Genomic DNA, 20,102 nt, shown 5'->3' on the forward strand with positions numbered 1-20,102 from the left:
GTTTTCTGTTCAGATCATGGTAACTGTGGTCGTTGAAGTCAATATCGCTTCGGTCATGCAGCAACAGCAACAACTACTCCCCCCCACCCTCACCCCCTCATGACTGTTGTCCAAGTTGTTTCTAGAAAGGAGTGCAAAATGATTACTGCCTTTAGTTAAGTTGTTAAGTGTTACCAGAAACCAAGAACTATGACTACCAGAAACCAAAACATTGTACATTGTACACTTTACTGGTATGTTGAGTGTCACCCTCCAATAAATGTTGATTAACAACTTTTCCTTAAAAAAATCTGGTCACAATTACTTTTTTGTTCTAGTTTATTCGAAAGGTAATTTATAGGAGACAGCGTAAAAAACAATATAAAAAAAATCTTTCATGCAATATTATCAAAACTGTCGTAGTAAAAAATTTATTGACAAAATAGGTTTTTGGGGCCTTCAAACTGCCTTAGTGTGACGTGGTCACCAAGCAGCTGGAGGGAAAATGAAGCAAAATCCCTTTCATTCATTATATCATAGAATACAAATCGAGTTCCAAGGGGGGAAACTTATCACTTAATTTAACAACAGTTTTCTCAAAACAAAATGCTTTAATTTCCTATTGCAGTAAGTGTCTCCATTCAAACCTCTGTTATACAGAAGAGCAGCATGTATTTAAACATTATTTAATCCTTCCGCCATAGGCAAAGCATCAAAAACAAATCTACATTAAAAAGAATATATGGTATCAACCATATGTGTAAATAAGACTTAATCAAAGATATCATCTTTAAATATAAGTAAGTCACGTGAAAAGCTTTTGCAGTGTCCTATTGATTACATATGCAACTGTCATATGTTACCAAATGTGTATCTCTATCTTCTTAAAAAAGGGTTCACAGGCAACATTAGGCATCATGCGTGTACCATGATTCTCTCAGTGCCACCAAATTCAGAAAATTAAAACACCATATTTTATGTTCCAGACACCACTGACTTCTTCAGGTAAAATTGTCCTTTCTTGTAGTGCTACCTGATATCTTCCATGAGATCCTGAAAGAGCATTTTATGATTCAATAAAATGCTAAGAAAACGAAAAAAAAATACTCTCAGCTGATTGTCAAAGTTTCTGAAGACCACTTTGAGGCTTCTCTGTTGTTGAATCACTTTTCTTTTTAAAAAGACTTTTGAGCTTCATGGATTTCTTGCTCTTTTCTTTCTCCTTGATCTTCTCTTCTCCAGTCTCAGAAGGGGAACTGAGAGATGGAATGGCGACCCTCGGTGGTGGCTTAGGGGGCTCCATGTCGGCTGGCAGCCTGGCCTGAGGAGGAGTTGGGGAGATGCAGGACTTCTCAAGGATTCCGTCATACACGAGCTGGCTCAACGGACCAGCGTTGAAAAGATCTGATGATGCCCAAGGCCCCTGAGAGGTTAACATAAGGTCTGGCTGTCCAAATCTACCTGAAGATGAACTTGATTCAGATGCTCCAAACTCCTCCTTCAGGGTTGAGTGTTTAGGTGTGTCTACTGGGACATCGACTCTATCCCAGATTTCTCCAGCTGGATTTTCAACGAAACTGTTATCTCTTGCCATTCTTGGTATTCTCCGTCTGAGAGAACCAGCAGACAGGTCAGATTCATCTCTCAGCATCCTCCGGTTTGCTGGTTCTAAACCAAAGTCTTGGTCGAGGATTGTGGTATCCATATGGGCATCAAGTTTCTCTCTAGAAAGCATCTTTTGGGAAGCAAGATCTGTACAATGCTCCACCTCATCTCGTGAGATCCTTCGTGGTGCTCTGGTTGTCTCGACCATTTTGTCCATTGCTAATGCCTTGAGTGAGGAATCAAGCTGACATTCTCCTTTATTCCACAGAAGCTTTCTTGAACCTGTGTCTAGGGAAATGCACATTGAATTTCTTGTCACTCTTCTGGTTACTATGTCAAACGGATGCTCAGCATCATCTTGTGTTATCTTTCTTAAGCTGCTGTCAAATGAAGCCCCCATCATACCTCTGGATATCCTCCTCGGTGGCTGTTTATCTGTTGATGCCTCTAATTCATTCCAAATGATCTTTCTAACATCCATTGGTAAATCACTTATATCTCTGTATATATTCCTTGAAGAAGGGTCAATAAAATCCCCTATTGCATCTCTCTCTACTTTCCAGGATGGAATATCTTTTGAAGACTCTTCTTTAGACATCTTCAAAGATTCCAAAGACGAATCCAGCAATTTGTCTTTCCCCATCTTCCTGCAGACAACATCTACCTCAAGCTCTTCTGTGGAAACTTTACGAACTGGAACAACAGCCTCTACTTCTCTACTTAAAGTCTTTGAAATTGAGGGATCTGCAAGTAGCTCAGTTTCATCATGATAAAGCCTTTGAGAGGAACCATCAACAGTGGGATTATGGTACATTTTGCTGAGAGGAGGAGAAATCATGTAGTCTGTGTCTGAGTACTTCTCCTGGGAGTTTCTATTAGTGAGAGAAAGGAATGGAAGAATAAGAAGAGGAAGAAAGGAAGGAAGGAATTACACTATGGACAAACATCAATACAGGTTCTGCTGAAATTGTTCACAAACCACTAAAAGTTGTGGACGAGGACACGTACTGTTTCTTGAGCGTTTTCCGGAGAAGGCTTTCTTCCTCCTCAAAGCGAGGGTAAGGAGCTCGGATGGGGATGAGAAGGTCAGGGTCTGGGGAGTTCATGGCAGTTGGTGGCTGAGTAATGACACAGGACCGACGTGGCCGACACATGGTAGATCCCTGTGTTCGAGGAGAGCGCTTCATTGGTGCAACTGGAACCAAGATGAACCAATTAGCAAGTAACAATCCATATATATCAGACAGTGTTGTAGTGTAATGCCAGGCACAGACAAACATTTGTTCCTACTTGTGAGCTAACCACCAACATGCTAGTCATCCATAAACATGCTCATGCCAGTCAATCACAATACCTCTACACTTTCTTCCTGTTTTAGTAGAGAATTATAACAATTGGAAGTCTTCCAGGACATGAATGGTTAATGCAAATGTAAAGTCCAGAGGCTCAAGAGTCTGCTGAGAGGAAGCTCTGTGGACTGTATAAGTGGGATCTTAATAGATAATAGTTAACAATTCCTGTTACTTACCTGTCATCTGTGGTAAGATTGGAGATTCTTCTAACAGATCCTCTAAAGATCCATGTACAGAGCTATGGCATGAACAAGGAGGCTGAAGCACTCGGGGCATACCCAGGGCAATTGAGTCTGAGTAGAGCTGAGCAGTGAGGTTTGCGAGACCAGAATTCCTGATTATGGAAAAGCCGCAAAGTCGTTCAATCTGCTGCCAGCGATGGAGTCGCTCCCGCAGGCAGGCTGTTACTTCGAACAAGGCATTCCTTAACGAGACACAAAGACGTTTGTCAGAGACATCACATGTTGCATATTTACTGGAGCACAACCGGCACACGGAATTCTGTCACTCACTTTGCTTGCAGGATCTTGTGGTCGACCTGATCTAAAGAGGAGCTGTGGGCCACATGGAGAGTCCCCAGCAGTGAACTCCTCTTCTTCTTAATCTTCTCCGCCTGCAAGGAATTAAAGGCAGTGGATCAGTCAACAGGAAGTGGTTGTCCAGTACAAATCAGATCCATAACCATTGTAACTCATTTAAATTGTCTCACCATGATCACTAGTCACACAATCATGAAGGATGAAAGATAAAATGTTGCTTGACTATTTTCCATGTAATCAAAATTTTCTTCTTCAGACTTTACCTCTTCCTTGGCGACGCAGAGTTGCTGTTCTGCACTCTGCTTCTTGACATTGTAGTACTGGACCTCTACTTCATGGGTTAGCTGGAGCCACTGCTGCAGAAGCTCTGAGACACTCCAGCTTGCATGCATGTCCTTCTCCGCCTGCTTCAGTGCCCCACGGACCTGAATGGATACCATCGGTTCAATGTTCAACATCAATTTGTTCAAACTACAGCAAAGGTAAGCTACTTAATGCTGGAAATGTGTTGTTTTCTCTGGTTGTGTGAATGAATAATCAATAAATTCAAGAGTTTATTGTCCTTGAACCGCTGTAAAAAGAAACTTAAGTGCAACTTCTCTCAGTGGTACTAAGAGAAAATAAAAACAAAGATCAAAGATCGACCAAAAACTCATCATGTACAATAAACAGTTGTAAATAAATAGATATTGCATAGACTGTAAATAAAATTAGCTATGGCGTTGCATCTACCTGTTCCAGCTCTTCCTCTGCATAGCGCAGGCGGCTGAGCTCAGTGACAGCCCCCTGCCTCAGCTCATGCAGACGATAAGCCTCCTCCTGTGCTCCCATGATCTCATCCCTCATCTTCTCCTCCAGGTTCTGTTTCTCCTCCGCAACATTACGCTTCTCTTCTTGGGCTCGCTCCAGCCTGAGGGCGTGGAAGTGTTATTAGTGTAACTCGACAAGACTATGAGTCATTTATACAAAGCACTGCAGGTGACAGTCAAAGAAATACTCCTGGATACTCACTGTTCCTGTAAGTCTGTGAGGCTCTGCTCAGCCCTCTGAAGACTATCCAGATCTTTCATCATCTTGGTTATGTGGACTTTACTGGCTTTGTTCTGGGACTGTGCAAACCAGCAGCCTCCAACTCCCATCACCACCGACACAATGAGGACCAGGTCCTTCATGTAATTATGAGGACCTACGGTTTAGTGAAAAGATGTTAAGTTATGGCGGGTGTTTAATAAATTAATCATAGGTGAAGAGATAAAGGCTAATAAAAGTTGAAGTAAACCAAAAACACAGACTAAAATCTTAAATGTCTAAGTCCTTAAAACTAGTGCAAACCCACCCACAGTTCACTTGTACTGTTTCTAGACATTATTGTTTACAGCACATTGACACCAGCGTCGGCCCCTATCATCCAAAGTTCCTGAACCTCGTTGTCTCTGCAAGTTAACATCTTTGTCAGTGTCTTCTACATATATCACACCTTTTATTTATCCAAAGATATATTTCTTTTTCATGTTTTTTTCAGTTTGGTCCTTGTTGCACGTTAGAAACTTCACTTTAATGTCCCATAATGTTCCTACTGTATTCTCACATTCTCACTCAGTTTTAGGAACTGCATTAATAACATTGATATTCACTTCACATTTTGAAATAAAGGTCTTTACGATGACTTTCTTAGTGAAATGGTACAATACCAGTTGTTGTCTATTAAATATCAGAAAATCAGGGAAACAGATACATTTAAAAGACATAAGAGTTGGGAGAGTTGGGAGAGTGGGGGGGCTTTTTCGTACGTGCAGGCGGTCCGAACAGCACCACGTCCAGAGCTTTGATGTTGAGCTTCTGTTTGTCCCTCTGGTCCAGAACTCTCAGCTGGACGCTCAGGAATGAAGGCTCATTAGCAGCGATCCTGCACACAGACGTCACAGACAGAGCATGTTCACCGTGTTGCTGTGGCTCCTGACAACAACCGACTGATTCTCACAGTGACTTAGTTTGACAACAGGACACAAGAGAATTCGTTTTGGTTGATATTATCTTTCTCGTCGGCCCTTCTCACCTGGGGAGTGTGTTTCCATTGACCTTGAAGTCTTTAAAGTTTCTCTCATACTGCGGCAGCTCAACAAAGTCCTTCAGCCAGCGAAGCACCTCATCCTGAGTCCAGTTGTGTACTGACAAACGAGACGGTGAAAGAAGACAAAGAGAGATAAAGACAACGTAGGAACTACACACACACACACACACACACACACACACACACACACACACACACAGTCTCTCTTCCCCTCTCTCACACACACACACACACACACACACACACACACACCTTCAGATGACTTCCAGCCCCTCCAGAGCTCCTCAACCGTGATGTGTTGGTCCTCTCGGTGCAGGTTGTTGTGTTTGTGGGTCTGCTGCTGCTTCATGTCTTCGATGATGAACTGCAAAAAATGGAGGGACACAGAAATATAGAGTTTTTCAGGTACAAATATTAAAGAGCGAGGTCAGGAGCCACCAGGCGTCCAAAACAAACCAGTGTGTGATGTCCTTGGATTTCAATCTAGGCATAAAGAGAGAGAGACTATTGACATATTGGGGACTATATTTATTTATAATGGGCACAGAAGCACAAGTGTGTATTGCTAATTCCAGCTAATGCATGTTCCTGGTTGTGTGTGTGTAAGTGCTGTCTTGGAATGTGTCCTTGGCTGTAAACGGAGGCTTCATATGATGGCTGGAGGAATCTCGGGGCTGCGTTCTGATAATCCCAGGCCCTGCCCCTGACGTTTCTATGGCAACCGCAACCCGAGCCCCTGGATACTGTATCCGCGCACCGCATTCTGGACGGCGAAGGCATTCGAGAATTCTGGGTTTACTACCGATGTCACACACAACAAGACTCTTTGAACAACATATCTTTCTGCTCTGAATGTTATCTTCTCAGAAATATGCCTCTGGTCAGAAAAAGCCCAAACAAGTTGCACATGCAGACAAACGTGTTTTTACATTGATTAAAAGTGCCTTAGCACTCGTATAGAGCTTAATACGGACAGAGATACATTTTCAGACTGATAATTTGTTTACATGGCTGATTGGATAAGTTTTGATAAGGACAGTATATAAAAACATATTATTATAGTTTGGCAGACAGAAGCAACGCATATCAACCTCATTTTGCAAAAACATTCCGTGATAGTTAGTTATGTGTGGCTTATTGTTTGGTTTCTAATTGGATAAGTGAAAATCCTTGCAATGAACAAACGGATAAATAGTTTGTGACTTAAGAAAAATCTAAGTTTGATTGAGGAAACATTGCGAGGACTTCAAGTCTCAAGCATGACTGTGAAGGTCAACAGTGTTTCAGTATTATTTTGTCACTGAGCCAAAAGCAAAAGTTATACTGTTACTATCCTCGAAGCAGCATTTGACTCTCGCTGCCGCCAGGACACCTGTTGTCAAACTGCTTTACCCTGTCGGCCTCTTGCATGCTGGAGCACGTACACGCTGCGATTTAGAACATCTAAGAAGATGGTGTAAAGATTATTGGGGGGGAGGGGGGTGTTAACATTCTATGAAGAGCGAGCTGTACCTCCATACTCTCCTCCACCTCGATTCCCCCATCCTGGTCATCATCCATCATGTGATGTACGATCCTCAGGGCCTCCAGGCTGTAGCGATCGGCCTCGCTCATACACGATGGGGTCATCCCCATGCAGGGGTCTACAAGGTTCAGAGGGACATTTCATTAATCCATACTTCACTCAACACATCCAAGGACTAACCCTCATTTATTCATCCATCCAGCTCAACTGATCACGTAAAGCTCGGATCTATAGAGTAAGCGTGTTCATTTCTGTTGACTCCTTTCAGAGCAGAAAGATCATCTCGTCTGCTCTGAGCTGAGTGACTGGGATTGTTCCTGCTCATGCCCTGAATGCACAATGAATCATTTACTAGTTGGAGCAGCAGACATAGAGTGTGCGCGTTTTGAAAGATTTATGGGAGTCATTGGCTGTGTTTTTTCTCCTAAAAACAGGAAGTAGGTCACGTCTTTCTCCTGTTTGATTGTTAGTTAGTTTTGATTACAGAGAAACTACTGTTAATATTTCCATGTAACTTGGTGGTAGGATTGGACATGGGCCAAGAAAGAACCCTTTCATTTTTGGCACAGATCAAAAATGTGACAGAGGCTCCTCGTTTTTGTCACTTTTCTTTAACAGTTTATTAAATTATTTTCACCAATATCCCCGCTGGCCAATTATGGAACTGATATCTTTGAGTGTGGGTAATTTAGTGGGGCTTGAGTTAATTTAAGGGGACTGTTGCCATCTGTTCTATGCGCTCTGCATAGCACAGGTCATGTTTTTGCCCCTGTTTGTTTGTTAGTTTGTTTTGACTACACAGAAACTACTGTTAATATTTCCATGTAACTTGGTGGTAGGATTGGACATGGGCTAAGAAAGAACCCTTTCATTTTTGACACAGATCAAAAAATGTGACAGAAGGCTCCTGGATTTTTGTCACTTTTCCTTAACACTTTATTAAATGATTTCACCAATATCCCCACTGGCCAATTATGGAACTGATATCTATGAGTGTGGGTAATTTAAAGGGGTTTGAGTTAATTTAAGGGTACTGTTGCCATCTGTGCTATGCGCTCTGCTAAATACAATAATTTATATCAACTGGATGAATATGCAAAATAAAAGAAAAATTGATTCTGGCTACAAGAACAAAAAATAAAGAAGTCCCATGTCTCTCAGAAATGATGTAATACATTACATTTAGCATTTCTCTTCATCATCAATTCAAAACACTTTTCTTTTGTTTTATACCATAACCATCATTTCAGAGCCCAGTGTCCAACCCGTCTGTAACCTCCATGTGTTAACAACACACATTTAATGGTAGACACTTGAATGTTACACTTCAACAAGCTACATTTTTGCCTATAAAGTAAAAAAAGAGAACAAATAAAAACAAGGTTGCTATAATCTAACCAGTTCTGAATCCTGAGTTTGAAAATCAAATTGGTGCAAAAAAAAGTTGTTGCCTCCAGCACACGAAAAAAGAAAGTGTGCAGAAATTCCGTAGCAGAATGTCCTTGGTCACATGGCGATGACGATTACATGGAGGATCTAGTCAGCGAGACCAAACCAGCTGTTGTTATGTTATGAGGCATTAATTTGTACATTGTGTTCCAGGATTACGTTTAACACAGCAATACTATATGCATGGGAAGATGACACAGCTTTCTGTCGCTGGTCAGGCCAGTGAGTCAGAGTCCAGTTTTGTCTCTGTGACTTTAGTGTTTTGGAGCTCAGAGGATCTGGGAGTCAAAAGGTCGGCCAGTTAAACCCACAATGATCGGTTCCACTGACACTAACTGCTGCCTACCTAGTGTATGGAGGCATTCAAGGGACTTGTGGAAAAAGTAAAGTCGTCCTGGAATGAGCCCATGCACGTTCAATAGGAGCACTGAAAGAAGAGTAGGCCTTTGAAAGACGATCCTACAACATGGATCGCTACACTAGCAGATAAACAGGTGGAGCTGAGAGAAGTTGCAGAGGACAACACAAACTGAACATAAGAGGGTAATATGATCTTAAATTCTTAATTACTCCATTGATTGCTGTTTTGTTGCTTATGACAGACACAGGATTTTTTTTTCAAGATATTTAAGGCAACAAATATTGAAACTATCGATAATCTGCTGTATCACTTGACATCGTCAGTATCCTGGAAAAAAGAAGAGTAAATATAAATATAAATAAAGAGTTAACCGTGTTTATCTCCTCAGTCCCACAGGTATGATGTATAACACTGTACAGTGTACAAATACAGAGCAGAGGCATTGGTCCCCTGGTTTCTGGTATTGAAAGTTGTATTTCCAAACAATGAAGAGACATCTCAGGCTATGAAACATGTGTGGTGTATGCAAAGTTCTTTCTGGACAGTTTTCTCAGGCAGTTCATCAGGCACCTGCAACTCCCTCTCCACAGGTGAGCTGAGGCTGAATTAAACAAAAACAAAAACAAAAAATCCCTTTACAAAGTCAATATTTTACTTACTTAAGATTTATCAAAATATCCCCAAAAAAATAGTTAGAAAGGTTTTCGGATTATTTGAATAATGCTCTCTGTGCTGCCTGTTGAATAATAGATGATAGTTAAATAATAATAGATCATTTAAAGGGAGAACAGCTCAATTCAACCTTCAGTAACATCAAAAGGCGCCTTCAAGAGTTCTAAGGAACGTTCACATAGAGGATAACAAATAGTTGTTTCTCTTAAAAGAATGTAGAATAAACTTGGATGAAGTTAGATGGAATGCATGAGCCATCCAGCTGGAAAGCATATTTCAAAACACTGACATGCACTGTCATCCTCAGCAGTGAGATGTGCCAATGTGTGTATCCATGGTTAATGGTGCATTGATAGATCTGAATACGTGTCCAGCTTCACTTTTCGGTGTGAGTCTTCAGTTGCTCCATGCATGCTACTTGAGCACGTACCTGTGGGGTCGAAGCCCGCGCTCCCGCCGGGGAGGCTGAAGCCCTGCAGGTCCCCGGCGCCTTGCGCGGCCACAAAGATCGCAGCGGGGAGGAAGAGGAGCAGCAGAGGCGACAGAGGCAGCATTTCAGATGATGTCTGGCAATATATCGTCGTCCAGAGTTGAGAAAACTCCTTAGTACAAATGGAGAAGATATTAATCCCGACACCAACGTTCGGGAGCGCAGCAGTGTCAGTCTGCGAAAAATGTGTTAAGCGATATCCGTGTTGCTATTACGGGGCACAGCCAAGAAGTGAGATGTGATACCGATGATTCGCTTGGGAAATCAGATGAGCTGAATTTATAGTGTGCAACAACCCGGGATATTGCCTGGAGAAGTGCGCATAACGGGTTTGGCAGTCAGGATTTGCGGAGTCATCCAAATGCGCAAAGGCTGTGCGTAAAGGTTCCTCCAAGCGGCTGTTAATCCCCAAAAAAGGCGGCTTCTGTTCAGATGATGAATAATCCAAACTAGATCTGATAAAAACACATCAGAATAAATGAACCTGAGGCTGAAGCATCCTTCATAAAACCCACTGATATAAACAAAAACACACACAGACACACAGCAGATCTCAGGAGTTTAACGAGGAAGAAGGAAAGCTCCTTTTTAGGTCAGATGGTGTTTGAATTGAGGAGCAAACACAAGTTTAGGATCCTGTTCAGGTCGAATACACCCTCTCATTTCCTCGAGTCCAGTGAGAGTCTGTTCTGTGTCGGCTATTGATTCTCTTCATGAGCCAGATAACCGGAGAGGCTTCAGTCTGGTCTGTCTCCAGCCAGCCCTTTCCCAACAGAGACGTCGAGATGTGACGCTGTTGCGCGGAACTCTCCCCCTCTCCCTCTCTCTGACAGTGTGTGTGTGTGTGTGTGTGTGTTTGTGTGTGTGTGTCACCAGGGCCCCCCAACACTTCATTATGTTTCCTGACTCACACTCAAACCCAACTGTAGGTCAGTATTTTTCAGTTCGCCTCCGTGTTGGTCCAGATTTGTTTAGATGTCCATTTATTACAGAGCTGAATAACTTTATATAACTACTGAGGGGGTGACACATCCTGATGAGACACTCCAACTCCACTATAACATTTTTTACGGCCTAGCTGATTCTCACTTGGAAGGAAGATCAATTAAAGTATGAAAAGTATTGCTCAAGATCAAGACCACCATTCCAGAAATAGAGAAATAGAGTGTTATATGTCAGGTCAGGGCCTGGCTTTCCGGGTCTGACAGTTGTATCCACAGTTCCTCAAGCAATGTGGATGAACGTAGCACATTTTGTGGCTTCTAATGACTTCTAGATGTGGCTGGGGATGGGAGTATCTTCGTCACAATCAGACGGGAACAATTGGGCGCGCGGTCGACTTAGTTAAAAGCTAAATTAACAGGAGAAACATTTTGTATTGAGGGGACACAAACAGACCGCATTACTACACACACACATGAAGAGTAACAAAGTGTCACGTTACAGCCCAACAATCCGGCTCCTGGTTTAAAAATAGTGGGACAGATTCGACCTCCACCCAGGAGAGCAACAGCCCAAGTGGCAAGTTTCCAGAGAGGCCACAGTAGGACCTGTGTAACCAGTGAACTGTATATGTGTATTTGTTATGATCCTTAGTCCTACAGCTCCTGCTCTGCTTTGTGATGAGGATGACACCGAAAAGGTAGATGGAGGTGATGCAACAAGAGCAAAAAATGCCCCACTGAATTAAAGGAGAAAAATCTGCACAGCTAAAAGTCACTTAGACTGACTGACTTAGGACCAGAGTGTTATACCAGACCTGAGAGATGGAGGGAGAAGAAAAGAGTGAGAACAAAAGAGCTGGATGTGAGTCCCAGGTTGACTGTGGATCTGCATGTGTGACCAAAAATGCAATAATTTGAAATAAGCAAAGATTTTTATAAGGTGTACAAATAACAAAGACACATTCACCTCTGCAGAACCAGTTGTAATACTGAAATCTGCAGTAACAGAATCTCTATGAAATGTTTGTACATCAGTTAAGAGACGAGCAGGATCTCATCTACAGTTTGTTCCTCTAATACATCTACTGTGCTGGGAGCATGGAGGGAAAACAATGGAGTGGACACAAAAGGGCTTTCAGGTGGAGTTCGGTGGCACCAAAGAAGAGGTGATGTAAATACTTAAATCTATACAACTATAAATCTATTAGGCACGGTGAAAACACATATGTTACAACTGAAGCGATTCACGTCACTGTCTTGAAAACTTCCAATGGGCAAAAAGTTGTCTAATCAGCCACATTTACTTAACTTTGATGTCAATTTTTACATATGACAGAGTATGATGCAAACAGAATGATGGGAATCAGGGCACTTTGTGAGTCAGGTACTGCAGGTAGTGGTTTTTAAGGCAAGATAAACTGCTCAGTACATCAATTCAGTTACATTTTGACTTTCTAAACAAGGAGGGCGGAGAGTCTGAGTCTGGACAAGCCATCATCTCATCCCAGAAGACTCAGAGCACAAGCACAGGTGATTGTTCTGGAGTTAAGATCTACTGTATCTGCAGCAGACACAGCTCAGCCCCAGCATGGTAACTGAGCAGGTGAACTACAAGCTCCACGGCAAAGACGGTGTTAAAGCTCTTCTTCCAACACGTAAGCACAAAAGGACTCTTGAGGCCTCTTACAATCAAACACATGAAAGAGTAAAAAGTCACAAAGACAGTTTAGAAATGCTTTCTCTTGGTTCAATTACTTTTTCCTCTGGGAATATAAGAACAGTACAAAAACAGCTCGCTGATTAGAAAATCTAGACCTTGGTCTCACAGAAGACACTTATAGTGTCATATGTTATCCACAAATACACTACACTAATCAAAAACGGTCATCTTGGATGTAAAGAGACCGATCCTAGAAGCTCTAAGCGAATAACTGGGGCCAGATATGCTCACGTCTTCATTCTTTAAAGTGCCTTCTTAAAAACACAGTTTGATCATTTGTTTTTTGCACAGCATGTGGAATTGTGAAAAGTTCTGGTAATAAGTATGAATTTTGGGTATCAAGTTCCAAAACACACCAGTGGATATTAAATTAGAGGTGAGGTGTCAGACTACTAGAGACTCACTAAAAGCCGTTTCAACCTTTAACCCTCCACTGAGACAAAACTCTATTTGGTAACAAAAGTGAACTTACTATGCAAATGTCATAATGTACCTCAGCAAAAGCTTATAAAATATAATATGAATAAAATAATATAATAATATTTCTTGGTCCGTAAAAACTATGTTACTCTTACAACAAAATGTTTCCCTTACACACAACAGAAAAATCCCCACAGTACAAATTGACTGTGGCAAAAAGAAAGCACAGTGAAAATAGCTTTCAAGCCCATGTATAAAAAACTAAATGTTTTTTTGTTTACAAATCAGGTTTGTTGGCAGATTCATCTCCTTTTAAGTGACGTTTGGAGACATCAAGCTTCTCAGATTGGGGCGCATGTCGTGTCCACAACGAACCACAAGATGGAGCTACAGAGAGGAGTCAGTAATCCCAAGTAATGTCGGTGAACTTTTTTCCCTCGACTCGCTCGTTCCTTCCTCGTGATTCCACAGCTGCTCTGTCATGAAGAGTTCCTGTGCAGCCCTTCAAAAGGTCCATGAGCCTCTTTGGAAAGTACGTGCACACATTTTCTATCTCATTCACAAAACAACACGCACGCACACACACACACACACGATGGGTGTGACTACGACAGCACTGACATGGTGGAAGCTCCTGAAGACATCCCAGAGTCACTACTGTTGTAAGCCACCTGGACGTCCACGTGCCCACCCAGCGAGGATGATGGCGAAGAGGAAGACGCCGGTGATGACGAAGAGGTGCTGTGTGAGCGCAGAATAGCCCCGGCAGCACTGCAGTGGGGCCGCGGCCCAGGTTCAGGGGTGTAGGTGAAGGTCAGGGCAGTGGCATAGATGATTCCATCGTTGCGGACCAGTGTGACCGGGACCTGCACCGGCTGCCTCACCCAGCGCCAGCCCTCCCTGAAGGCAGAGATGTCCGGCACCACACACAGAATGCTCTCTCCACACCTTATGGGGCAGACAGATGAGACAAGGTTTGAGCATTTGAATCAGTAAACATTAAATCATCTTTTCCTCCGGGGAAAAAATCCACTATCGTCTGTTATCGACGGAAACTTGACAATCGAGGGAACACGTTTTCTTCTAGACACTGATAATGCACTTTTTCTACGAGATATTATGACACACATTGAACTTTTGGGCGTTGCTGCACGAAAATCCATAAAGGTTGCTATGCTGATGGTTGTTTACATCTTGGGTTGAACTTGAATAACGCCACCTATGCAGCACTGGTGAGACATTGAGTTGACAATGCTTCACAGTTTCCGTTATGCTAGTGACGTAAGAACATGAAAAACAGAAAGGCGGATGCCCTTTTCACAAAGTTTACCCACATTAAGAAAAACCTGCTTATTTAGGTGTAAACGAGTTATTAGGGCACTTTTACATCTAGCTTTTTGGTCCAGACCAAAATAACAGGTGTGAAAGGTGCCTCCAACAGACCAAAATTTGGTCCAACCAAAAGAGGTGCTCTCAGTCCACATCAAACTCTACCATGGCTCAGTTCTTTTGCAGCCTGAAAATACGTTTTGGATTGTTCCAACAAATTGACTAATAACTTACTTGTCTCTCCAGAAATAGAGTTGCCCGGGTTTGCAGGATTGCAGTGTTCACCTCTCAAAATATTGGAAATTTAGGATTGAGGGAGCTTATTTCGCACATTTAAACTAGTGTCGAGTACGGCGCCTGAAGTTGGTGATGAGAGGGCCACAGAATTAACATTAACTGGTTCTTTATTTTATCAATTGAAACAGAAATATAGGTGGATGCAGCAAATGTAGGTGATGACTACAGGACAAACGTGTGCCTTACAAAAGTCTCAAGTCCGCTCCCTAAATCATAACCTAAAACTAACATAACATGAACCTTGGTGAATATACACACTGTATATACACACTCACCTGTACATGGTGTCAGCCTCCACATCTCCGAACCACACTCTGAGGTTAGGGGTGAAGTTCTGTCCTGTCAGTTCCAACATCGCCACATCTCCTCCTCCATTCAACTGGAAACATTAAACCAAAAAAGGTTTTAGAGGCTGAGTAAAGGCTTAAAAGGGAAGTAGTTTGGAACCACATAGTCACTGAGGTTTACTGATAAAAATCATGACAAACCTGCAGACTCTCCACCACAGGAACAGGTGTGACCGGTGTGGGGACGGGACCCATGCCCTCATAAAAGGTGTACTCTGCCTTGTTAGTGCTAATAATAGTCCAGGAAGCCCCATCGTTGATGATATCTTTGTTGGTCTCTTTGGAGCACTGTGTGGCCTGGAAGAACAGATAAAAGTAAATTCATGTCTAATGAGAGGAAGAAGCTACTGGAGGGTCGGGTCGGAGCTTCTCATTGATAAGATTATTATTATTGACAAAGATTAGGCTCTCTTCCTGGAGTCCAAGGCAAGACGAAAAACAGCAGCTGTGAGCAATGCTCTCAGCAGAAATATAAGAAGGGAAAATTCACCCAGAAATGAAAATTCACTTTAATATTCTGTTAGCTGTAGCCAGAAACAGAAGCACTATTTCGACTTTATAACATTTTCTGAATTAGAATGTCAGTAGAGTAAATACTTTAGTCAAGGCCCAACAGTCCCCTTAAAATGAGTCAAGCTGCACTAAACTACAGACGCTCATTGATATCAGTTGCGTAAATGTGCTTGAAACAGGGGGGGACAGGATGTGCTCTGATGGATTTTGAAGGACTTTTAATGACAATGGTGCCAAACAGAATTTAAATTAAAGTAACTTAAATCTAAAATAATCCATGTATGGAAAGGTGCGGACCTGGAACTGGATGATCCTCTCCTGGGAGAGACAGAGATACATCCGTTCTGTGTCTTTCAGGTAGAAGGCACACTTGTGCAGCTGAGACACTGGGTCATCCGCCTCCATCAACGCCATCTGCTTGTCGACTTTGCGAATGACCTGAGAAAGAAACGAGTTAAATATTGTGTATTTGTGCCAACACATTTTGAAACATTGCAGTCACAAAAACCAATCATACCCTTTTAAATATAAAGACCAAAGATTTGATAAAAAATGAATCATGGGGGAATCTTAAATATTAGGTCTAATAAAGAATGTGACTCATTCAGCAGTTGAACACGTGGGGTGTTGTAAAACTTTGACCACTGGTAAACGTACAGCAATCACTTACATTATATATTAAAAACATCACTAGTATGACCGCACACTCTCTCACGTGCTATTTGACATAAACGCACACATACCAGTCTGGGCAGGGCCATGCCAGTAACAGAACAGACCAACTTGACCGTCTGGCCATAATGGATGTAGCCATCTCTCACAGCAAACTCCTCCCCCTCAGACTCCTCCTCGTCCACTGAACACAACAAAGCACAATAATGAGTTAAATGTCAAAAAAGTCCCGCCCTACCTTTACATTAATGCCTAAGATGAGTGGAAACTATCATGAAACGCAGCCAAGGATTAAGTATAACAGGAAATAAAGTGATAAAGAAACAGTGACTCACAGAGGTGGATGAAGAAGGCGCCCCACTGTTGGGAGCTGGCATGAAAGTTTCCGCCCTCCACGTGAAGATACCGGGTGCTGACCGTTTGGGAACGGAGGCGGTTGAACAACGCCACCTTAGTCCCGGAAGCTATACACACTAGGAGGACCGAAAGAGAGAAGAGTGAGTGAGAGCGAAAAGAGGTGAAGGATGAGAGATAATATGAAGTCTCCAAATTAAATGTTTGAGGGAAAACATGCAGTTGTCTGTATACGAGTGTATTGCAGGGCCTGCTACTCACAATCTGCATTTTTCAAGGACTGCTTCTTCTTGGAGGGCTTCGAAATGACCTTGATCCTCTTGCTGAGGAAGACTCCTATGTTGGCGCTGTTGCCGTATAACATCTTCACAGAGAGCATGAAGTGTTTCCTTTTATCCGAGTCACTGATGTACAGCGTCTTAGCCGTGCAGAAGTGCTAACGCAGGGAGAAGATACAGATTAGGGGGGTGGGGTTTATGTGAGTGTTTGTTCTCCATCCACATCCCTCTGTCAGACAATTATCTGATTCTGAAAACAAGCTCATTAATGGCATCAGTGCACTTAGAAAACAACAGCAGCTACAGTAGGAAGCTGCAAGGGGGTTTGCAGTAACAAACACAGGATATTGTCAAGCTGTAAAATGCAAAGCAGCTTTGCATTTCATTGTGAAGCAGAGCAATAAACAAGTGGACCAACAAACGATCGGTTTCTTGCTAGAATGCCTGAAGAGAGAGACGAATATGTCAGTATAAGCAGCAGCCAAAGGAAGGATATACAATTGTAAGTCCTGCAGTGTTGCGTTATCATACACGCCTACACACCTTCCCCTCCAGATTGAGTTGCTGCATCTCCTGCTCACTGTTGCCTATCCCGATGAATGCACATGGCTGAGCCTCCTGCTCCGTGCAACCCTCCTTCTCCATAATCTCCAACTTCCTCTTCCAGCCACTGCCCAGCAGGTACACACAGGGCGGAGGGCAGAAAAACCTGAAGTAGACAAACAGACATACTTGAGTTCCAATGCATCCATTCACACTGGTACAGACGCCCAAAAATTGTGTCAACCAGTAATATACAAACCTTTTTTCATTGCCGTAGGACTTTTGGGCCACTTTTGCATGTAGTATGAGCACCGTTTGATCATCTTTGTCCTTCATGTAATTCCTCATAGCCTCCCTGAATGGGGGGGGGGGGGGGGGACACACACACATTATAACACAGCACAGTACACACTGTTGGAGCATCGGCTTAAATCAAATAGTTTCTTTTGACTTTCTGAAATGTTTCCCTCTACCTTGTCAAACGCTGAGGCTGTGAACGCTCACCGAACTTCCTGTAAAACAAAAAAACAACAGACCATACAGAGGTGTTTACACGTACATGTAATAATAAACAAGTGAGTACAACGTCCATGAGATCTGTGTAGGTGTTCTTCCCTCCGTCATAAGCTGTCTGCAAAAACTACTGGACCGTAACTTAGTGGAAGGATGTGGTGGGTCAGGGAAGAACCCATTACACTTTGGTGCAGGTCCTGTTTTTTCCATTATTTTCCTCGATTTCTTAAAGATAAATGCATGGATCTTAATAAACAAGATAAGGCACATTTTTTACCCTAATTAACTTAGTATTTATTATATATTTATTCCTTTATGGTCAGATCCCTCATTTAGCTCCTGTATATCTTGTAACTGTCTGTATATGTTTTGACCAAGCTGATTTATAGTTTTTTTAATTGAATTAAATGAACATTGTTGATAGGTTTTAGGTAGGTATTGAGCTACAACTATACAGAGCAAAATTATGGTGTATGAATTGTTTAAAAAGGGTAAAATCATTATTAAAAAATCGAATCAAATCATCAAAGGTATGCTCATCAATACTTTAAATGTAAATATATATTCATACTGTAACTATTTAACGCTGTAATGTCAACGCTGTGACTCAACTTGCTGAAAAAAACATTTAATAAGTAGTTGAGACAAATGCCAGTGTCAAAAAAAGATTCTGAAGAGTTTGAACGTCATTGAAACCTTCATTCTTTTTTGGGCCACTTTTTCAAAGACCTTTTTACTCTCATGAACCTATAATGATACATTCTATATTTGTTCTTATACCCTCATATCCCTCAGTTAGCGCTCTTATATCTTATATCTGTCTGAGTGTGTTTTGTACAAGCTGTTCCAAATGAATTGTCCCCGGTGGGATCCATAAACAAACCTGAGCTAACATGTGGAAGTTGTTTAGAGATTAGACTTGAAAACCAAAACAGAATGACACGTGTAAGTGATTTTAATTTGTTTTAAAAAAGGGCCAAACAATGATTTAAACGAGTTTATGCTCATCACCAATCTGCTGTGACTGTTCCATGCAACAGGCTGTGACGTAGACGCAACAACGTGTGAAGAGTTAGCAAAGATTTCACGTCACAAAACTTTACTGAAATGAAAAAGACACAAAGAAGCTGCTGAGGGTCCAAAAAGTTCGTCAAATAGATCGAATGTGATTTCATGTCACATGGTACAACGATCCCTTAACCCTGTTGTTGTCCACTTTTATAAAAAACATGTGTATAGTCGTTAATTTACCACTGAAAAGTCTAAATTACTTGTATAGTTGCAGCTCAGCGACCCTCGGCTGTGACCACTCGGTGCCACAGGCTGTGACGTGAGCGGAACAATGTGAGAGGAGTTCGCGAAGATTCGACTCTGCTCAACTTTCCCGAAACAGAAATGAAACCGACGGAAGTTGTTGAGAGCGAACGCAGAAAGTGTCGAGTGAAGTGAGAGAGGTGAGGGGAGAGAATGAGAGAATGTGGCAGAACAACAGACGGAGAGCAGCACCGACACCGAGAGGAAGAACGAGGGGCTTTCTCTGCACAACTGACCCCACATCAGGCTCAGTGTGTGTGGGCTCGATTCTGCTGGGGCTCCGGTGAACAGCTCCAGGCAGACAGACACACAACACGGACACACAACGCAGACACACACACACACACTACAGACAACACGCCGACCGAGAGAAAACTTTCTCCACAACAACACGGTGCCTTGATTTAAACACTTACCCCGTAACAACGGGCGCCATCTTCCGAATAACTCACCCCCCCTGTGAGAGAGAAAAGTCCAACAATCGCGAGATCCCTCCCACAGCCGGACCCCCCCACCCACACTCACACACACACTCACACACCCACAGAAGACACAGACAGAGAGAGAGGGAGGGAGTGGGAGAGAGACAGAGAGAGAGACACTGGGAGGGAGTGGGAGAGAGAGAGAGAGAGACAGAGAAAGGGAGAGAGAGAGGGGGGGGGGGTGACGGGGCAAAGGGGTGAGAAGAAGTGGAGGGGGGAGGGGGGAGGACAGACGCCAAAACAACAGGCGTGGGAAAGTTGCGTGTTCGCGCGAGAGCAGGAAAACTCTCACCGTCGACATGAGTGGAGGCAGCGCGGAGATCTCGCGATAAC

General features: G+C 42.6%; 2 protein-coding genes across 2 annotated transcripts; both read right to left on the reverse strand.

Annotated features, from left to right (window-relative positions):
* Positions 1-1,099: 1,099 nt before the first annotated feature.
* LOC133018418 (stromal interaction molecule 2-like) lies at positions 1,100-10,107 on the reverse strand. Its single transcript, XM_061084783.1, has 12 exons — positions 10,011-10,107; positions 7,059-7,189; positions 5,799-5,910; positions 5,532-5,643; positions 5,266-5,381; positions 4,487-4,661; positions 4,208-4,385; positions 3,739-3,900; positions 3,449-3,549; positions 3,113-3,360; positions 2,593-2,779; positions 1,100-2,456 (listed from the first exon to the last, which is right to left on the reverse strand). Exons 1-12 carry the CDS (start codon positions 10,105-10,107, stop codon positions 1,100-1,102), a joined length of 2,976 nt encoding a protein of 991 aa, XP_060940766.1.
* A 1,793-nt stretch (positions 10,108-11,900) lies between these two features.
* LOC133018005 (recombining binding protein suppressor of hairless-like) lies at positions 11,901-19,761 on the reverse strand. Its single transcript, XM_061084293.1, has 11 exons — positions 19,704-19,761; positions 17,934-17,972; positions 17,720-17,815; positions 17,461-17,626; positions 16,901-17,075; positions 16,621-16,758; positions 16,357-16,469; positions 15,911-16,051; positions 15,242-15,397; positions 15,029-15,132; positions 11,901-14,075 (listed from the first exon to the last, which is right to left on the reverse strand). Exons 1-11 carry the CDS (start codon positions 19,721-19,723, stop codon positions 13,733-13,735), a joined length of 1,491 nt encoding a protein of 496 aa, XP_060940276.1. The 5' UTR covers positions 19,724-19,761; the 3' UTR covers positions 11,901-13,732.
* Between the last annotated feature and the right edge of the window lie 341 nt (positions 19,762-20,102).

Source organism: Limanda limanda, chromosome 2 (assembly GCF_963576545.1).
Source record: "Limanda limanda chromosome 2, fLimLim1.1, whole genome shotgun sequence".
NCBI classification, from domain to species: Eukaryota; Metazoa; Chordata; class Actinopteri; order Pleuronectiformes; family Pleuronectidae; genus Limanda; species Limanda limanda.